At 39.6% G+C, this 17,259-nt stretch overlaps 1 protein-coding gene across 3 annotated transcripts in view; it reads left to right on the plus strand.

Annotated features, from left to right (window-relative positions):
- Positions 1–17,259, plus strand: part of atp13a3 (ATPase 13A3) — a 116,062-nt gene that overhangs the window by 38,763 nt on the left and 60,040 nt on the right. For all 3 annotated transcript variants that reach the window (XM_067995270.1, XM_067995271.1, XM_067995272.1), the window contains 5 exons: positions 2,202–2,271; positions 8,167–8,301; positions 10,194–10,266; positions 11,880–12,011; positions 15,553–15,735. In XM_067995270.1, coding sequence (XP_067851371.1) covers positions 2,202–2,271; positions 8,167–8,301; positions 10,194–10,266; positions 11,880–12,011; positions 15,553–15,735 — 593 coding nt within the window. The remainder of the gene's footprint in view (positions 1–2,201; positions 2,272–8,166; positions 8,302–10,193; positions 10,267–11,879; positions 12,012–15,552; positions 15,736–17,259) is intronic.

Raw genomic sequence — 17,259 nt, forward strand, 5'->3', positions numbered from 1 at the left:
AAATGTGAACTTTTAATGATATTGAAGTACCATGCACTGTCTGCAGTACTGTTTTGAGATGACACCTATTCTGACAGTTCAGTCGATATAAAAGATCCATGGCATTATTCGAAAAGTAGGGAATTCTCCTGGTGCCCTGTCCAATACTCTGCTCCCTCATAAAACACTATCAAAAACCGATGAACTGGTCATTCATTTCATTTGCTGTTTGTGGAAACTTTGCTGCGCACAAATTGAAATTGGCTGTTGCATTTGCCTACATAACAACAGTGACTGTACTTGATAAGTTAATTAGTTGGTTATAAAAAGCTATGGAATGTTCTGAGGACATAAGATGATATATAAAATGCAAGTTCTTTGTCTTGTTACAAGTGGCTTTTCCCCATTATTGACATTTGGACACCCTCTGTTGTCATTCCCATGTGGAAAATTACATTTGGTTTCCTTTTTTTTTCTGTCAGTTTATTTTTCTTGCAGTTGTAAATCCAACTGTCAGAGGATTTAGGCTATGATTATTCGAAGTTTGGCCAGGCTTCCCGATTCTCCTGTTTCTGAAGCCTGTTGTAGCATAGCATGGCTTCCTGGACCATTTGAGGCTCTGAGAATCGGGAGGAACCACTCCCAACTTTGCAGCAGTTCTGGGAGATGGATTCAAACCAGCTTGTGGTGGCAAGTCCAGACACGTGTGATGCAGCTACTCGAGGTCTGGCCAAGCACAATATGCTTGGAACTCAACTGTTTAACTTTTTCCTGTCTTTCTAAAGGGAGGTTATCAATTGGAAATATATAAGCTAATGCTATATGTAGGGCTAGTGCTGGCTGGCTAGCATAGCTCTAGTCAGTAGCCTATCTGTATTTACTGAATGTTTGATTCCATCCCTTTTCCCCCAGAGCTTTACGTGTATAATTGCGGTTATGATGTTAGGGTTCATCAGATATTTCTCTCTTCTATGCTTACATGCCCAATATAGAGAAGTGTATTGTAACCCTGGTATTGAACAGATTTCCTCAATACTGTAATTAGCTTACTGGAATTGACATGAGCTCTCTTGTACTCTCCTAGCCTTTGGATAGCGGAAGAATATACCAGATCTTGTGACTTAGAAACTACAAATCAGATTTATTAATAGTAAAAATTAAACAATAGCAGAAAATCAATACAGCAGATTTTACATGATAATGCATAACTATGCCTTCTTGGGGACAAAAATAATATGTTTAGATGTTAATGAGCTAGGCATTGAACAGGGACATTAGTTAGTTATCTCATCTCTGGCTTCTTATAAGCATCCACACACATTATCGTTGGGAAGATCTATTAATTTGAGCCCAGCATGGTGTATCTGCCAATAATTTACCTTTGTGTGGTTAGGGGGATGCTGGTTTCATTGACAGGCCTACTGGCAAGTCACTGGGTTGAAGTTGGAGAGACCGCCCACCCACTTCCTATTGTATGCAAAATAAAGTAGCTTAATGATTCGTATCTGGCCTCATCTCACTGAAGTGTTTTCAATCTGCCTTCTAAAAGATTGGAGAAGCGCACAAGGGCTGATATGAAAAGCGCAATATCCAGTTCAGATCATAAGGGGATACTGTTGTTATGTCCTTGGATTGCGCTAGTGTCTGGTTAGATATTGGGCAGTATGGCCTGAGTGCAAGACCTTTGGGTTCAACAGTCTGGTCACCCCCCCCCCCCCCCCCCCCATGAGAATATCAAAGGCAGACCAGACATTTGCAGTCCATTACATACATTCACCATCCTCTGCATAAAGTAGCTGTCTAAACTGTTTTTTCACTCTTCTATGTTTGAGACTATACCCTCATACATGGGTACAAGGATCATTAGTAAATGTACAAATATATCCCTTTACAAAGTGTAGGCTTTGCTGGCTATTCATCCACATATTTTCATTTTGAAGGCTGGTTTCAGAATAAACCCATGCAGAAGAAACTCCAAGTTGAAAAATGAGGTTTACTGCACTCTCGGTGAACAAATAGCTTTTTTTTTCTTCAAGAAAATTGAATTAAACTGCACTGAAGTATTCACTTCAAAAATGTTTTGAATCCAAATTGGTCATGAATTCTTGAAAATGAACACAATATGGCTAGGTAAAAAGTTATGACTGTTTACAGGCTGGAGAGTTTATGGAAAATTGTTTATTATTCTACTAAAATGTATGGTGACTTTTATTTCTGTGCAGAAAACAATTTTTTGGTGTGAATGAAGTTGAAGTCAAAGTGCCTTCAGTATTTAAACTCTTAATTGAAGAGGTGAGTATTTTTTTTTAAAATACTGTAACGGGGCCTTGGTCCATTGATTTTATTTTTTTGTTCCCCAAGTGTCATTAATGTTTTTTAAAATCCCAGTGTGGTAGATAGATTGTTTGCTAATGACTCGGTATAGGAACATGGGAAGAGAAGTAGGCTATTCTGCCCATCAACCCTGGTCTGCCATTTCAGTTAGCTATGACAGCTTTCTATTTAATCTCATTTCCCTGCCTTTTCTCCATATTGTTAATGTCCTTACTTTCTAAGTAAGTGTCTTTTCTCCCTTTTAAACACCTAGTTGACTTTGCATATTTGGCTTTCTGGGGCTATGCATGCCATGTTCTCACAACCTTTTGTGTGAAGGTGTTTTTTTCTTGGATGTGCTTTTTAACTGGCTTAGCTCAAATTCTGAGATGTCCCCTTCTTCTGGATTCACCTATCATTTCAAACAACTCAATCATCTGCAGGCAATATAATGCAAGTTTACATAGTCTCTTATTGCTCAGTCCCTTCATCCTTGGTATCATCCTGATTAATCTTTATTGGACTTTCTGCAAGGTCGGGATATCCTTCCTAAAATGGGGTCCCAAAGACTGAACACAATATTACAAAAGAAGTCTGACCTACACTATATTTAACTTGTAGTAGTACTTTGCACTTAGTCTATATTTTACATTGATAAGCCAGCTTTTAGTGACCTGTACCTGGATCCTTAAACCTCTTTGTTCATCTACTCTGCAACCCCCTTTTTGCCATTCATGTGTTCAAATTGTATTATCTTGCATTTTGTTACGTTAAATTGCAACTGGCATTGTTTTGCCCACCCGCTTAATCTATCTGTATGTCCATTTGCAATGTTGTGTTCTCTGGCTCACAATTACTCCTAGCTTAGTATCATCTGCAGTTTGGATATATGTCTCTAGATTCTCAAATCCCAGTTATGCTTTCAATAATATTCCCAGTCCTCATTCTTCCCACGATTTCTTTGTGGGGGCCATGGGGAGAGTTTAAACTAGTGTGACAAAGAAAGGAGAAAAGCAAGACAGTAGAGTAAAGAGCTTGGTTGGGGAAATAAGCTTTAATGTATAGGGAATAAGGAGGTATAAAAACGGTAGAAGTTTACAGTACAAAATGCCAGCTCAATCCAAAACTAATCTCACTACCCCACTCTCTCTCCACATAAGCTTGTATCTTTCTCTGCTTCAAATATTTATACATTTTTTTTCCTTAAGAAGCAATGGCCTCTGCCTTAACCAATACCTGTGGCAAAGTATTCCATACTCCAACGATCCTCTGTGAAAATAAATTTTTCTTAACCTCTGTCCTCCCTCTGTTAATTTTAAATTGATGATCACTTGTCACTGACTCCCCAACCAGTGGAAATACTTTCCTTATTCATTCTCTCCAAACTCTACATAATTTTACAAACCTGGTGAAACGATGCTGTACACTCTCTCTGGTTTTAATATCTTTTCTATAAATTTCTCTCAGCAATTCTAACCATGGCATAACCAGTGTTTTGTGTAATTTCATCATTACTTTTTTACTCTTTTCCTCTATGACCCTATTTACTAAACCCACAATTCTCTTGGCCTTTTTATGGCTATATCTACTTGCGCTGGCAATTTCAGGGAATTATGTACTTGACCCTCTTGGTCTCTCTTCACCCTTCAATGTCTTTCCATTGAGTGTATACTCCCATCCCTTGTATTTTTTTTCCCAAATCTTTTGCCTCGCATTTTGTCATGTCAAATTGTATCTGCCACCTTCTGCTCATTCTGCTGACCAGTTTGTCTTCCTGACTTTTAACATCCTCTTCACTGTTTGACAAGCTGCCTACTTTAAGTTGTCAGCACATTTTGAGATTGTTCCCTATACCCAAGTCCAAATCATCTTTATATACAGAAAACAAATGTGGGCCTAGCACTGAACCTTGGGGTACAGCATGTCTATCTCTTAGTCTGAACATCATCCATTTACCTCAAAGTCTTTGTTTCCTTTCTATCAACTAACTTTCTATCCATGATGCTACATTTCCTCTTATACCATAGGAGGGGGCTTTAAATACAAGGATGAGAATTTTAAATTTGGGGCATTTGTGGCTGAGAACTAATGTAGGTCAGTAAGGTTAAGCGGGACTTGGTGCAGGATAGGATACGGGCAGCAAAGTTTTGGATTATCTGAAGTTTACGTAAGGTGGAGGATAAAAATCTGGCCAGGAGAGCATTGGAATAGTCGAGTCTGTAGATGACCGAGGCATAGGTGAGGGCTTCAGCAGCAGATGGGCAGTGATAGGACTGGAGGCGGGCGATGTTGTAGAATTAGGTGGTCTTTGTGATGGAGATGATATGGGGTTGGAGCTCATCTTGGTATTGAGTCAGATGCCGATCACTTTGGTTCAACCTGAAACATGGCTGGAAAGGGGAATGGAATACGTGGCAGAGCACAGTGTTTGTGACATGGGCTGAAGATGATGTCTTTGGTCTTACCAATGTTTAGCTGGATAAAATTGTGGCTTATCCAAGACTGGATGTCGGACAAGCTGTCTAACACCACTGAGGCAGTGGAGGGGTCGAGAGAGATGACTGAGAGGTAGAGTTGGGTGTTGCCAGTGTATATGTGGAAGCTAACCCCATATCTGGTGACAGCATGTACATGAGGAAGAGGAGGGGGCCAAGGATAGATCCTCAAGAGACTCGAGAGGTAATGGTGCAGGGGCGGGAAGAGAAGCCAATGCTGGAGATTGGATAGATAAGAATGAAACTAGGCAAGGATACACCCACTGAGCTGGACAATGGAGGAGAGGCTTTAGAGAAGGATGATGTGTTTGACAATGTCAAAATCTGGAGGATGAGAAGGGATAGTGCCCCACAGTCATGGTCACATAGAATGTCGTTTGCGACATTGATTAGGGTTGTTTCAGTGCTGTGGCAGGGATGGAAATTCAAACAGAATTGTGGGAAAGAAAGATGGGCACAGATTTGGGGGACAACATGTTCAAGGTCTTTGGAGAGAAGAGGGAGATTGGAGATAGGGTGGGATTTCTTCAGGACAGTGTTGGTTTTGAAAGAGGACAGTAACTGAGGAGGGGGAATCATTTACAATGTCTGCTACCATGGCGGCAGGTAGGGAAATTCAATGGTCAACAGTTTAGTGAGAGTGGTTCAAGGGAGCAGGAGGAATCTAATACATGAAATTATCTCAGAGGGTATGAGGGGAGAGAGCAACAAAACTAGAGAGACTGGGATTCAGGATTGAACAGGGGGGATCCCGGTAGAAGGTTTGACTTGGTGGGCAAGAGGACAAGTAGCAAAGAAGCAGAGGCAGTTGTGAAGTTAGAAGTGAGTTTTAGAGGGGGCAGGGCAAAGGGGTTTAAGGAGACAGTTGGTAGTGGAGAAAAGAAGCCAGGTGGTTATCTGTGCTCTCCAGCTTGATACTAAATTTTTTATTTGTATATTTACCTCCTTGAGAGAGTGAAGGTGTGGGAGAGAGTAAAGGTTTTTCTGGTGACAAGGGCATCAAAGGTGGAGGTGAGGGAGTGGTTGTTCAAATTGACAGCTACAAAAGTATTGGAACCAAAAGCCAAAGGCTAGGCAGTTGGAAGATTGAAAGTGACTTGTAAAGAATTTGGAACCGACCCTATTTCTGCACTGTGCATCAACTGTTTCAAAAACTGCCATATAGTCCAGTTTAGATTCACAAATGGGTATCAAGTGGCCTTCCCATAGAAAGCGTTGACAACTGGGTATATGGCAAAATGTCTGAAATTTTATCTCATTATAAATCCGATGGCAACTTTTATGCTGATGAGCTGGGTCTTTTTTATAAGTTGCACCCAAGAAGAATGCTAGCTTTCATGAACGAAAAATGTTGAGGTATGGAAAAGCCAAGCAGTGATCTATCATCACAGCTGATGCTAGTACAATTGCAGGTTAAAGAAAGCAGCTGGTGATTGGGAATTCCAAAACCCCTGATATTTTTGTGGTGGTGTAACTCTGCCTGTAATTTACAGAATCAACAACAAGGTATAGATCACTGGTGCACTTTTTGACATGCACCTGCATCACTTTGACGGAAGCATGGCATCACCAGACAGAAACATCACCTTCATACTTGACAGCTTGGGATTCACGTGCAGTACCTGAATTTAGCATTGTAAATTAATTCCAGTAGCAGAGAAGCAGCCGCATGTGATGCTGCCGAGGATCCTACGTGGGCACCACCTGTCAACTCTGAAGCAGTGAACCTCTTTGAATGTGTGAGTTCTCTGTTGTGACTGCCCGCAAACATGACTCTTGAATCCATTGTCAGTGTCGATAAAGATGTCTTGACGTCTGGATTGCTGATCAACTCGGAAATTGTTGATGATGCGTGGGAGACGCTGCTGATCGGAGCGAGAGAGAGGAAGAGGTCCATTTGAACGAGTGAATCCAGCGATCAGACAATAGGTCCAAGAACCAGCCCCGCCATGGCATCAATTCTGTGCAATTACTGAGGAAGTGGCTGACAGCTCAGCCAGATGTCCTGATGGAACCTCTCTCTGTGCTAAATAGAACTGACTGTTTTGTGATGAATGTGCTTTTGGCAGGCAGCAAACCACAATCAACGAATTTTGGAAATGAACTTTGGATTGCACAGCTTGTACAGTGATCAAGTTTGGTCATGTGCATTTCAATAGATTTATAGTGTTTTTAGTGTTGGTGTAGTGTTTCAATAAAATTGCTTAATTTGCACTACTGAATAATTATATTTTTTGAGCAAATAACTTTGAATTAAGATGATTTCTTTATATTGATATACTTAAATGTAGTTTGTCTGATTTTGATTAGCCTGATTTGATGGAAGCCAATGGCCAACTTTACTGTCGACTTGTTATTTTCTTAACCTTTTCTGACGATAGCAACAAATGCTGACTAACAGAAGTATGTTTGGAATAAAAACATTTGCTCTCTGCAAAACTATTAAAACTTAAATTTTCAATATTTTAATAATTTTTCAATAATTCAAATGATTATTTAATCTACATAATCCATGTTGAGGTTGGAAATCTAGAGGTAGATTAGCATTTCATTATTCTGAGTGTGCACTTTCAAATATATATTGATATCCAATTAATGTTCTATATTAAATTGTAGGGTATAATAACGTCCATTTTTATAGTGCACCTCACTTGGAAAACAGTGTCAGCGCTTTTCAGTGCAAAGGGAAGAAAAAGGTAGATACTGAGTAGGAGAGAAAAAAAGAAAGCTGAGTGAAGCACAAAGAGAAGGGTATTGAGGAGGAAAATAGGGAGAGAGGTAGCAATTCATTGGGAATTGGAAGCCACTGGAGCTTGATGAGCTCCATTGGCAATGTGTATCAAAGTTAAGATTAAATCCTGCTGGGAACTTAAGGGTAGATTTGCCAAGTCTTCACCACCTGTAGCAAGGTACCTGGGTTGTTATGAGTACAGATCCAAAAATTGTGGACAGCATGCTTGTGATTTTCTGATGTATGTTTGCAGTGGGCCAGGACTTAGAAAATTTACCCTTTTTATCGTTAATTTTCAGTGGCGATTTCAATATTCTGTGTGCGTTTCACACAGTTTTTGTACAGATGTTTAAAGACCAACTTTACATTTTCAATATTTTGCTGAATAATCATTGCAATCTTAAAAGTAATTTATAATGTAAAGTGCTTGAGACATTTTGATATGAGGCTATATAAATTCAAGTAGTTTTATCATAAAATATTTTTGTGAGTTTAATTGCTTGCAGTCAGTAAATGTGTGTGAGGTTGGGTTTTTATGTAGATTTTTATAGGTAAATTTGGGGTTTTGTTAATTTATGACTGAAATACAAAGGTATAATTTTGTAGGACAGATAGTTGATACTGCATAATTTGTGTTTCTATTTTCAGGTGCTTAATCCTTTCTACATATTTCAACTGTTCAGTGTTATTCTTTGGACTTTTAATGGCTATTATTATTATGGTGTGGCAATTGTCATCATGTCACTTATATCGATAGTGACCTCCCTGCATACTGTCAGAAAGGTAAGATTTGCATGCAGTGGTGATGTACTGTCTACTTCAGGTGCCATACTTAAAGAGTATCAAATGTTTTTTAAAAAAGGGAGAAAGAAAGGCAGACATTTCAAATTGATTTAGTCTAACTAGGAGCATCTCCCAATCTAGAGATCTCCCTCACCTGTTACTATTTACATTTTAAGTGACCTCAAGAATTACAGCATTTAGACATTGCGATATTAAATTTGTATGCGACTTGATACACAACTCCATCTTAGCAACAGAACGTTGCATTGTGTGTTACATAGTATAACTCTCCTCCCATTATAAAACATTGTATCATTCGAATTATCCTGAGCAATATAACAGGAATTCCACTGGTGTATATTTAAAGGTTTTGAGATGCACCACAGTTCTGTGTCACACTTTTTATATAAAAAAAAGTATAAAGAAAGAAAATAATTGACTTTTCATTGACTTAAGGCTGTGCCTAACCCCGGTTAGCTTTCAATTGGTCTCAAGCCACCCACTGCTCCCTTGTCCAAGTGATCAGTAAGCCTTGGCATTGTTGCCGAGCTTTTGCACCGCATGCAGTATCATAGCTGAACCTGATCTGCCGACAGGTCGTACTCTGACAGCAGGCTGTCTCTCCCGTCCCATAAGCTGCATGGTGGTGGCTGGAGCTTCACGGTTGCCTGTGAGATGGGTGCGTCTGGTGCAGATTGGGAAGGGCCGGGAGTTGGTGAGGAGGCAGAGCTCCCGGGGGATGCAAGGAAGGTGGCCACGGTTATGCATCCCTTCCATGTCAGCCCCCTTACGGTGCAGCATGGGTATTCCATTGAGTTCATTGAAGTAGCAAGCATTTTGAGCTTGACAAATATTAACACCTGTGACATATTTGTATATTTGTTACATTTAATGTAAGATGTTTGACCTGCAATGGAGGTTCATTGACCTTCAATGCAGTGCCCTTGCCACTTCTCCCGCTTCCCCCCTGGAGTGCTCATCCTCTTATAGCATTCGATGTTACTCATGCTGGATGCTGAGGCTGTTGCTTCCTCTTGCTCAATGTCTTCCTCCATCCAAATGAAATTTGCAATAATGGCACCCATGGTGAGCAGTTAGAGCTTACTGAGGGTAAGTAAAGCAAAAAAAAAAGTTTGTTAGAAGCAATCTAGAAGCTTGAAACTCTCCTGGCAATGCAAGCAGCACAATGGCACACTGATTCCATGATGCAATTGCTTGCAGCTGTGTGGCCCTTTAAATAGTGCTTTCAATGGCTCTGAGAGACCAATCCTGCTAGGTTTTACTGGTGGATTAGGCCCTGAATGGAACTTGCATGATTTCAAGTTAAAATTGTATCGAGGCCTTAATGACGTTATAGGACCCCGATTTGCATGTATTCATCGCCTGTCTCCTGATGTCGCTTCGGACAACTAAAGAAAGGGCACGGTTAAAATGTTGGTCAGCTGGAACACAGTGTGAATGCAGCGATAAGTACTCTGTGGCAATTTTAACTGCCTGCCCACCTGCTTCAATTTGGGATACAGTACATGAGTAATTTGAGACATGACCTGTGGTAAATGTAGCATACTTGGGAAGAACAGGTGACGTTGGACCTATGGTTCCCAAAGCTTTCCACCACTGGAGTTTTCCTCGCATCATGTCTGACTCTGTTGTAGACGAATTGATAGAGATTGATTGCTGTGATTGGTCAACAACTCTATTATAATTGTATCATGTGACTACCAGAATGGTAGAAAGCAAACTAGATGGATCTTTGTCTTTTTTTGTCTAGCAATTCCCATGTTTCTGGAGGGTGGGGTGGGTTAAGCTTAGTGTTTTGTTATGTTTGCATTTATATTGAACTGTACAATTATATTGCATTTTAATAATTTGGTTTGATTCTTATTTTTCAGCAATACATAATGTTGCATGACATGGTAGCAGCTCATAGCATTGTCAGAGTTTCAGTGTACAGAGCAAACAGTGGTAAGTGAATTTCTAAGTTGATTGGAATAGGTAGGATTTTAAGTTATTCACTTAAAAAAGTTAAACTATACTAGTTAATAATTATTTTGAGAATGTGATATCTTTCCAGGTCACACTTTTGTTTTTAGCTTTCAAACTCTGCCAGACAGCTACCTTTTAGTCTCTGCCAGTGTGGGTCAAATCCATTTGCTAGGATTGAACAGAAGTGCTCTGGTGACAAATCTTCCCTCCAGTCTTTGCAGTCTGAAACACCTAACCTTGGTTGAATGTTCCTTTGTTACTGTTTGGACTTTTCTCAACAATTTTATCTTTTATTCATAGCAAAAAGGTGGCTTCACTCAGCATACTGAGTCTCCTTTGATCTGAAAGCAGCATTTTTCTAGGTACCCTGTATGGATTAGCATGCAAACGTTTAATAATTAACCTCTCGTCATGCTATAATGAGGTTAATTATTAAATGTGTGCTTGCTAATCCATACAGAATACCTAGAAATGTGCTGGTTTCCGATCAAAGGATGACCACCACCTTCTCCTGTCTCCTCTAGAAAGAGGAAAGCACTACACTATCAGGCCAATGTGTACTAGCTAAAACTACTTGGTTAGACTTATTTATAGGTTAATTAATATACAGAGGCCAAATGATATCATGAGATACTGAATCAGCATATTGTTAAAACATTGAAATTAGAATTTGTCCATAAAGGGTTAAAATACCATTTTTAGAAATGGACTGTTGTCCCACAGTGTTTGATCAACAACAAGATTTCTGGATGAAGGAGTCCAGTTTTTATTTTGGTGGAGACAGTCAGGTTTGTCACCTGATGAACCTTCCAGATAGAGTATATGTGGATGATGCAAAACTCAATCCATATACTGAATTTGGATCTCCAGCCAGGACCAAGACTAAGTAACCAGAGTTGTGATTTGTATCATGGGAGGCTTTTCATGTTAGAGCCATTTTCTTGATGAAGTAGACTGAGTTTGACCAATCTCTCTCTTTTGTGAGGTGGAAATGTCTGAATGCTTGCCACTGCCTTTATACTTTTCCCTTTTACCAATAAGGGAGATTAATTTTATCTATTCCAGGGTCTGTCAATCTGCAAAAGTTAACATTTCAAATAAGCTGTCCTAACCACCAAATAAATGTTTGACTTAATTAGTTCCTAACCAAAGGCAATGAAGAAAGAAAACCTATTTAGGACAGAAGTTTCCTGTTGATTATGCTGTTGAGGTCTGTTTTATGCAGCTGATTAAATGTAATGGGCACCATTGCCACAAAAGAATGGTTTCCTGCCAGGGACCCTGATGGCTGAAGCCAACTTTTTAAAAGACCATTTGCTCTAAAATATCTGACATCACATAAAATAAAATACAGAAACACTCCTTTTTTTGTCACATCCCCCAAGCAGCGAGGCTGAGATTGGGAGCTTTCTGGAGCAGAGAGAATTAAAGTGGTATCCCACAGCTTTGTGGTTTTGTTATGTCTATATATCTATTTCATTTGGTGTGATATTTGTTTTGCAATTAAAATTTTAAGGAAATTTGGTTTGTACAATAGCTGCTTTATTGGCATATCATCAGAAATAAAATGCTTTGTATTCTGGGTCTTTCAGAAATAGAAGAAACTTTGTCCACAGATCTGGTGCCTGGTGACATTATAGTCATTCCAACTAATGGGACCATAATGCCTTGTGATTCAGTGCTGCTCAGTGGCACTTGCATTGTCAATGAAAGCATGTTAACAGGTAATTAATTACATTTTGGATGAAAATAAATTGTATTATTTAATCCATTTTGATAATCCTGTGGTACTTTCTGAAGGTTTTGGTTACATTCAGTAAAATCCAATAGCACAGTTTATAGGGGAAGAGCATTTAAGAAAAGAACATCATATTTAGGAGTACAGAATAGATACATACCACTCAGGGGATGGGGTGGAGGGGAAGGAGGAGGGTAACATGGGAAAAGGACCCAATATGGGCAACAAAGAAAGTATAAATAGAAATTGCTGGAAATGCACAGCAGGTCAGGGATACAGTAGTCCAATGGTTATGTTACTGGACTAGTAACCCAGAGACCTGGACAAATAATCCAGAGATGTAAGTTCAAATCCCACTATGTTAATTTGAGAATTTTAATTCAGTTTAAATAACAAGCTGGTATCAGTAAAAGTGACTGTGAAGCTGTTGGATTGTCATAAAAACCCAACTGGTGTTCACTATTGTCCTTTTTGAGGAAGGACAAGGATGCTCATGAAAGATATTATTCATTATTCATAAAGGAGTAAAGAAATTGAATCCTGATATCTTTCAGATTGCCACAAACTCTAGAACCAGGGAACATGGCTCAAGCTTAAAAGAGGGAAGGTGCATACAGTTTATATTTAACTAATTTGTGCAGAGGATAGTGAATGTGTTGAACAGACAGGGAGGCAATGAAATATTGTGGGGGAAAATTTGAGAGAATTGGATACATATTTGAAGGAGTGGTCGATTTGAGAAGTATTCATTTTTGGGACCAGCCAGATTTGACTGCAGTCTCTTCTGAACCTGTACTTTCCTGTGATTCTAAAATGCAATTGTAAATGAATTGTAAGTGCATTGTACTGAAGTATTGACTTAAGATATATTGGTATTCCCAATATACTGGCTTGCCTTATCTCTGATATTGAGTATTTTTGTTCTTGTTCTGCTATCCTGGTTGCTATGGATGTTTTTCAGATGATTTGCAATGATGTATGGTGTTCTCAAGAAATTTAAATCTGTAATAGCCATCGAGTTTTGAGTGAAGGCTTAATTTAGAAATAGATCAATATTTTTCTTTGAGATTTCTATCTCGTCCGAATTGCAGGTACTTTGTTAGCTCTCAATGCCCTATCTTCTGTTCAAACAGTGCTAAACCTGTAACTGTAGATCTTAACCAAAAAAAGACAAGTAGTTTTCATGATATTGGCTTTGTTGATGAATCTAATTTAATTTTAAATTTGTGGTGTCCCTCGGTGCTTTTGGAATTGTGTGTTCTGAAATAGCCATTCATTTACCTAGGTTGCTTGTTATTTCAGACCATAAGGAAACGAGAAGGCAGTCTAGATAAATAGATGATTGACCAGACAGCCTGGCTTATAAATATTTATTGAATAGGCAGATATGCTACTGAGGGTTGGGATTCTTCCCACTCAACCCCAGCTAATCATGCAAATTAAAAATGAGGTAGGGTGGTTCTAGCTAGACAAAGAGTAGGAAGCTTACTAGTGCTGGTAAGCTATGACATTTTAGCTGGTTAAAATCCACCAGCACTCCTCCACATGGTTAAACATTCTTGTGTCTTGGCTGTTACCAGCCTCTGTTATCTGAGCGGGATGTCCCTACAGGGAGTGGGTGTGCACTCGGCAAACAGAAATTCTACCTGTCTGGATTTCTCAGTGGCTTGGTTCAGACACTCTTTAGCAATGTTATAGGTTTCTATATATATCATATACTTGGCTTGTAGGGGGTGGTGGGGGGAGAAATGTCAGTCCACGAACAGGACCCTCACAGACCATTTTTCATATCCCTCATTTGAATGTCAGTACTTTTTCCTGACTTCTTCAATCAAGTCTACATTTGCTGTCCTAAGGACATTACTATACTATTACTATTACTTATACTAACGACTATAAATGTGAAACCTTAGGTTTATGGGACGGAAAATCAAGAGGGAGTACCTTTTTATCAAAGTACTTCCTTTTTTCCATAAGTAATCAGTAATCCTACCTAAAATTTCTTTTCAATTTTTTGGATGTAAGGGTAGATCATGCCTGACTAACCTAGTTGAATTTTTTGAGGTGGTCACTGACATGGTGGACAGGGGCATGTCTATGGATGTTGTCTATATGGACTTCCAGAAGACATTTAATAAGGTTCCACAGAAGAGATTATTAGCAAAAATGAGAGCACACTGAATTGGAGATAACCTTGTGATATGGGTTAGTAATTGGTTGGGAGGTGGGAGAGAGTAGAGATAAAGAAAATGTACACTGATTGGTGGGATGTGACAAGTGGTGTTCCCCAGGGATCTTACTGGGGCCTCAGCTTTTCACCATATATATCAATGACTTGAATGGAGGAATGTAGAGTTGTATATCCCAAGTTTGCAGATGACTCTGTTAGGAGGCACAGTAAGTTGTGTAGATGGGAGCAGGATGTTACACAGATCCATACAGATTAAGTGAGTGTGCAAAACTGTGGCAGATGGAGTTCACTGGGGAAGAGTGGGGTCATCATTTGGATCCAAAAAAGACGAATCGGAATATTTCCTTAATAACGAGAGACTAGGAGCTGAGGAGGAGCAGAGATTTGGGTGTCCAGGTTCACAAATCACTAAAGGCTAGTGCACAGGTACACTGTGGAAGGGGTACAGCGCAGATTCACCAGAATGATACCAGGGCTTAAAGGTTAAATTATGACGACAGGTTGCATAAACTTGGCTTGTATTTCTTTTAGTTGAGGTGTTTAAAATGATAAGATTCTATAGAGTAGATAAAGAGAAGTTATTTCCTCTGGTGGGGGAATCCAGAACAATGGGGCACAATGTTAAAATTAGAGCTAGGTCGTTCAGGAGTAAAATCAGGAAACATTTTTTCACAAAGGATAGTGGAAATCTGGAATTCTCTTCCCGCCAAAAGGCTGTGAATGCTGGGTTAATTGAAATTTTCAAGACTGAGATCAACAGATTTTTGTTTGGTAAGGGTATCAAGAACTATGGATCAAAGACAAGTAAATGGAGTTGAGGTACAGATCAGCCATTATGTAATTGAATGGCGGAACAGACTCGAGGGGAGTTAAAATTATCCTCTATGAATATCAGTTTTGTTACAATTAGAATTGCCACCTACTCAAAGGTGCAGAATGGGAAATCCTCCAGAAGCCGTGAGATTCATAGTTGTGCCCATTATCTTTTAGCTGTGGGGCTTGCTTGTACATGTACTTTACACTTATGGGATTGAATCCAGCCCATAGAGAAAGGATGAAACTGTCCTTAACATGAAATTAGTTTTAGCAGTCTCAACCCAATTTCTTGTTGGCACATACCTACTGCATTGGCAGGTGCTCAGAGACCCAAAGATAGTTGACGTGGGAAATGAAAATGCCGCACAGGTGCAGTAGAGGTGGTCTTCTGAGGTTGGAATTACAACATTTTTTTGAAAAATGCACTCTCATGGTCCTCTTACAATCATATCTTGTATTCTACATATAAATGGCTTGAAATAGACTGGATTAGAGATCCTTACTTTTTGTTTTAATATAGGTGAAAGTGTTCCTGTAACAAAAATCAATTTGCCAAATCCAATTAAGAGTTCAAAAGGTCTAGATGATGATGAAATCTATAATCCAGAAAAGCACAAACGGCACACACTCTTCTGTGGTACCAGTGTAATCCAGACACGATTTTATACTGGGGAGCTTGTCAAAGCTATTGTAGTCCGAACAGGTAAGGTATTTTTCCCAAATAGGCTGGTTATAAGCCCCATATTGTATGTACTGTGATGAGATTGCAGTATATATTTTTATATTGATATGTATGTATAGATAGAGATTATGCATATAACTGCTCTAATAAATTGCTACCCATGAAAGGTTGGCATGGGTGATGTATTTGAAGCATATCCACATTAATCGCAAGTAATACGTGACTGGCAACACGTGGGCATAGATTATCACAGAGATGATGAAAATTTCTAACAAAAGAAATTGATTAGATTAGGTTAGATTAATTAAAATAAAATTAAAATAATAAAAATAGTGAGTGAAGAGGAAGAAGCCAGAATAGGTAAAAAGAGAACACAGGACAAGCAGTAGATGTTTTTAAAAAAAATATATATATTTTTGTTAATTGTAGCATAGTTAAGTATTGTAGTAAAAGGGCTATTCCAGACTGGCATGATGGGCTGAATGGCCTCCTGTGCTGTATCATTCTATGATTTGAATAGTGTAATTTCTATAATGTCATGGCATGTTTGGATGTCTTGATGTGCGAGCTAAAAATTTAAGAAGGCTGGCTAAGGGAGCCTGGAATTTTGCAGGGCCAGTATGAGTTAAATGTCTCATTTCTGGATGTCTATAGAGGGAAATCTCCATTTGGGAGAAAATTTACACTGGGTAAACACATCAATTTTTTTCTTAGCCAAGGATTCCCTTCTGCTGTCATCAACAGGCCCTTTGATTGGGATCTATCCCGTTTTTCATGTGCTTCTCCTGACACTTCCCCCCCGCCCCCCCCACCCACCACCACCCCCTCCACCTCCTCTCACAACCATGACAGAATCCCCCTGGTTCTCACTTTCCATTCTACCATCCTCTGAATTCATTCTGCAGCCTACAACAATGACAACTTGCATTTATATAGGTGCCTTTAATGTAGTAAAACGTCCCACAGGAACATTATCACACAAAATTTGACACCGAGCCACATAAGGAGATATTAGGACAGGTGACCAAAAGCTTGGTCAAAAAGTAGGTTTCAAGGAGCATCTTAAAGGAGGAGAGGCAGAGAGTTTTAGGGAGGGAATTCCTGAGCTTAGGGCCTAGACAGCTTAAGACACGGTTGCCAATGAAGGGGCGAAGGAAATCGGGGATGCACAAGGCAGAATTGGAGGAATGTGGAGTTCTTGGAGAGCTGGAGGAGGTTGCAGAGATGGGGAGGGGTAAGGCCATGGAGGGATTTGGATTTGAACACAAGAATGAGAATTTTAAATTTGAGGTGTTGCTGGACCGGGAACCGATGCAGGTCAGCGAGCATCGGAGTGATGGGTGAAAGGGACTTGGCGCAAGTCAGGATACGGGCAGCAGAACTTTGGATAAGCTGAAGTTTACAGAGGGTGGAAGATGGGAGGCTAGCCAGGAGAGCATTGGAATAGTCGAGTCTGGAGGAAACAAAAGCATGGATGAGCAGATGGGTAGAGGCAAGGACGGAGATGGGCGATATTATGGAGGTAGAAGTAGGTGGTCTTGGTGA

The sequence above is a fragment of the Heptranchias perlo genome, chromosome 13, assembly GCF_035084215.1.
Source record: "Heptranchias perlo isolate sHepPer1 chromosome 13, sHepPer1.hap1, whole genome shotgun sequence".
Lineage (NCBI taxonomy): Eukaryota > Metazoa > Chordata > Chondrichthyes > Hexanchiformes > Hexanchidae > Heptranchias > Heptranchias perlo.